The following is a 4497-nucleotide window of genomic DNA, read 5'->3' as shown; positions in this document are numbered from 1 at the left end:
AGACCAGCAAAAAAAAAATGGGGATGGAGGTAAAATCCTGGGGGAAGACCACCCTAAGGGTGACAGATGCAACAAGGAATGACCTAAAGTGAAGCATTTGCCATGGGTATCATTAACAGCTATGAAGGTCCATACAACAGTAGAAGTACCATCTCAATGTAGTCAGGCAAGGGGTGCACAACTGTAGTTAAAGTCATGCTTAAAGAATCACATTTCAGGTGCCCTAGAATGCAGGACTAAAAGCGAATCTGGTTTAGCTCAAATTTTTGGCTGTTGGACCGCCACAGCTGTGGTGGTCTGACCACCACATTACAAACTTGGTGGGATGACCCTCCAACCTCCGGCTGTCCACGCCAGAATCAGTGATCCCGCTGGACTGATGGCAGAGGATGTTACAATCACCTAGGGCGGCACGGAACTCAGCGCCACCCTGCAGATTACAACCTTGTTCTCTGCCAGCCTTTTCATGGCGGTTTAATCACCATAAAAAGACTGGTGGAGAATAAGTGCTGGGGGCCACAGGGGAGCACCTATACTGCCGATGCCATGGGTCCCCCTGCCCACCACCCTCAATATGTGCACTGTCTGTGGTGCAGGCTGTGCACGTTCCGAGGGTGCTGGTGCCCCCTGTGTGTGGCAACCTTGCCGCTGTTATGAGTCATCAACAATGCTGCTGCTCCTTTCCTACTGGGCTGCCGGCGGAAACCTTGGTTTTAACTGGCAGCCCGGTGGGAAAGACGTAATGGGGCTGGCGTGGAGGTCACCAGCATGGCAGCGGCCACCCAGTTGAAAGTTTGGTGGACGCGTGTTTCCGTCCACCAAAATCTTAATCTGCCCCTATGTCTTCAATTTTCCTATCTCACACCCATTTTGAATATATTATCTCAGTATCTTTTAGTTATTGTAGCTGTGTTCTGAGACATGTTAGGAATGTCTTTATGATGGTCTTTTAGGATGTTACAAATTTCTTCATTTTTAAAACTGGTTTTCTATCTCGGGTCTGAGTTCCAGGGTTCAGAGAGGGATATGTTAACAATATGTTGCTCCAAATCATCTTGAATCACTGCTAAAAACAAATAGGCATACAGTGTCAAGGATGTATGGCACCAGTGCCAATAATAAAAATAAAAAAACTTGCAGTTTCTGCAAATTGTTCCTATTTTTGGAAAAGTGGGTAATGTATGAACTGCCACATTGTTTACCATTATCTTTATTGTGGATATAGCTGCATTGCGAATACCTACTTTTCAGCTTTTTTTGGTGTTTACAGGGGGGCACTGGCACTATTTTTTGGGAAACAGTACTCATTTTACCTCATCAGTCTTAGAAGGAAAAACACACATGGAGGAATGAGAGGTAGACGGGAGAAAGCAGGAACATGCAAGAGTAAGATAAAGGAGTAGGGATTCACTGGTGGTAAATTAAAGGGACATGAAGTTGAATCAAGATTATGTATCATTTGTGTTCAGCATGCCAACATCCAATAGAGCCAACTCAAGGCTTCTGAGCAAACCTCTGGCCCTCAGTACTTATTATTTTATAAATTAATCACTGGATACAGAGATGAGTGGAAAAGAGGGAAGTCCTCAGTTATCTACTCAGGAAAAGGAGTGAAGGGTCCTGTTTCAAATGAAGGGGCTGTTTTACCATAATGTGTGAACAACCAAAAGGGCCAGAGGTCTTCTTGCAGTCTCCTCTTTATTTTGAGGATTCTTAGCAGCACTTGGTTAATGCTGTCACTGTAGCAAGTAAGGTCCCGGAGTAGAATCATTTCATCAGTGTGCCACTGTAGCAGATAAGGTCCAAGATTAGGAACATTTTATCAGAGTGGCTAAGTTTGTTGGCCTTACAGATGATTTAAGGTGCCTTCAGTTTGATGTGATTCATGCAGTAGAAGAACCTCGAGTTTAGGGGTGAGGTGGTTATGCTTCCTTTGGCATGTGATTAGACAGCAGTGGTGCCAAAGGCAATTTTTAGTGGGTGATGACAAAATATAGAAGACTACTGAACCATGTCAAAGTATGAAAGGATAGTTACTTGTTTCAGTGGAGTAGAACATGACTGTCAGTAGAAAAGTGTTAATCCTGGGCAGGAGAGTGATCTGATAGCAATTGAGATTTTGCTAATTTTTCCTTGAGATTAAATGGCTACTTGCAATTTTCAAAGAAGAACACACCTCCTTTGAAGGCCACTGACATTCCCATTTCAATTCTAAACAAAAGTGCTCATTTATCTTTAGAAGGAATAATTCCCTGAATAGCTTTCCTCAGTGCCTCTCTGACTTCCTTGTTTCTCAGGCTGTAGATGATTGGGGTTAACATAGGGGTTATCATAGAGTACACAACACTTACAATCCTGTCATATTGTAATGAGTAACTCAGTGAAGGGCGGAAATAAATGAAAATGATTGTGCCATAAAACAAGGAAACTACAGTCAGGTGTGATGAGCAAGTGGAGAATGTCTGCCATCTCCCTTCCCCAGAATAGAGCCTCAGGATTGAGGAGACAATGATTATGTAGGAAACAGATATGAACACAAAAGGACCCACAATGAATAGGGAACCTTCAGTGAATATAAGAAGCTCATTGGTGGAGGTGTCACTGCAGGAAAGTTTAAGCAGCGATGTCATATCACAGAAGAAGTGATGGATGTGGTTGTCTGAACAGTAGGACAATTTGGAAATAGTGATGCAATGTAGCAGGGTATGCAAGGAGGCAGCAAGCCAGGATCCAGGCGCCAACCCCTTGCAAAACAGGGGGCTCATCACCTCAGTGTAGTGAAGAGGCTTGCAGATGGCCACCCAGCGGTCGTAAGCCATCACAGCAAGAATTAAGCTCTCCGTAGTACCCATGGCCACAAAAAAGTACATCTGTGTGAAGCATCCTGTGAATGAAATAGACCTTACCTCCATCAGGAAGTTTGCTAGCAGTCTGGGTACAGTGACAGTTGTGAAACAGATGTCAACAAAGGACAGGTTGGAAATAAAGAAATACATAGGAGTATGCAGTTCGGGTTCACCTCGAATAACCACCATGATGATAATATTTCCTATCAGGGTTATGATGTAGATGATGAGAAAGAGCAAGAACATGCCCACAGACTTTTGTTGCTGGTCGGTGAACCCCAGGAGGATGAACTCAATTGTCTGATTATTTGGTTCCATGTACAGAGCAGGTAGAGACTGGAAGAAATATGATATGATCAGTAAAGTTTTGTGCCTGTTCTGTGACTATTGTTGCAGTTCTTGGACAATCTATATCAATGTCTCTTTATCAATATTTCAAGTCTGATTGTAAAACATCATGACTCTCAGAGTACGATAAGGTTTTAATTCAATGGAGTAAATGGAAGCTCTTAAAGGCATAGCTCCAACAACTGTCCTGTCTAATAATGCCTTTTCTTGCTAAGAATTACAGTTTGAAGCCCATACACTCAATAATTTGGAATATCAGTCCAGAAAGACATTATCTGTGTAACGTTTCACTGATGATGTCAATTACCCATGGCCTCACAAATGTTCTAAAATAGGCAATTTCTGAATGATTCCAGACTGGCTTTCCTGCATGGTGGAGCTCACCTGTCATTTAAAAGACATTGAACAGGGCCTCATGTACTTGATGAGTCAGGCCCTAATACTTTATGCAATGGCAATCCCACCGTTAATTTGGCCATCATCGGTATTGTGAAATCATCATTGCTTCCTTACCTCAACTATAAGAGGAGTTTTGGACTATCATGATTTAAAAAAGCACTCCTCATACCCAATGTAACATGAGCTTGTGTTGGACACTGGTGTAAAGACGATAAAATAAGCTGGTCCACAATGCCGTGCGAAGAAGAATAAAGGTTTCTTTAATTCAGGATCTCCTGGCAAGAGGAAGCAACTGAGGTCAACCTATTACAACATTTGCTTTGAGTCTTCTCTCAGCAACAGGTTAAAGCATGCACATTAACTGATGCAGCACAGCATCATCCTGTCATGCTGATACTGGGCAACTCCATCCAAAGTATGACTCAATAGACTGAAATCATCCCATATTATCACATTATATGTAATGTGAATTGGAGTGGTACTTTATTAGTAAGCATGAATTTCAATGCTCAAATCATCCTGGTCTATCTTGTTTGGTAAAGGTGGGATACCAAGATATCAGTAGGCCTAGGAGAAGCTTTAATGACACCTAACCTGAGTAATTTGAGTATATCCACATTACAATTGCAATGTCAAGATCCTGAAATTACATGATTAAGCCAGCTTGAGTAATTAAGAGTTATTTAGGGCAAAAGTCCTACCACAGGAGCGCAGTGACAACAAACTAAGAGAGAGTGAATGCCGCCTTCTGCTGTTCATTTTCTGCAGCATTTAGTGTTATTTTCTTAGAGCAAAATGCATCCTCAGGCCAATTTTAGATGTGAGGGTAAATTTTTACAAGAACATAGCGTTAGATACAGGATTACCCCTCTCACACAATTTCACATAATTATGAGTAATTTTA

General features: G+C 42.1%; 1 protein-coding gene across 1 annotated transcript; it reads right to left on the bottom strand.

The window, feature by feature from the left end:
• Window positions 1-2225: 2225 nt before the first annotated feature.
• LOC138262346 (olfactory receptor 1f45-like) lies at window positions 2226-3164 on the bottom strand. The gene has a single exon (XM_069212244.1). The coding sequence runs from the start codon at window positions 3162-3164 to the stop codon at window positions 2226-2228; it is 939 nt and encodes a 312-aa protein (XP_069068345.1).
• Between the last annotated feature and the right edge of the window lie 1333 nt (window positions 3165-4497).

This window comes from Pleurodeles waltl, chromosome 10 (genome assembly GCF_031143425.1).
Source record: "Pleurodeles waltl isolate 20211129_DDA chromosome 10, aPleWal1.hap1.20221129, whole genome shotgun sequence".
Lineage (NCBI taxonomy): Eukaryota > Metazoa > Chordata > Amphibia > Caudata > Salamandridae > Pleurodeles > Pleurodeles waltl.
The sequence above is the reverse complement of the archived record's forward strand: the minus strand, read 5'-3'. Positions and strand labels throughout refer to the sequence as shown.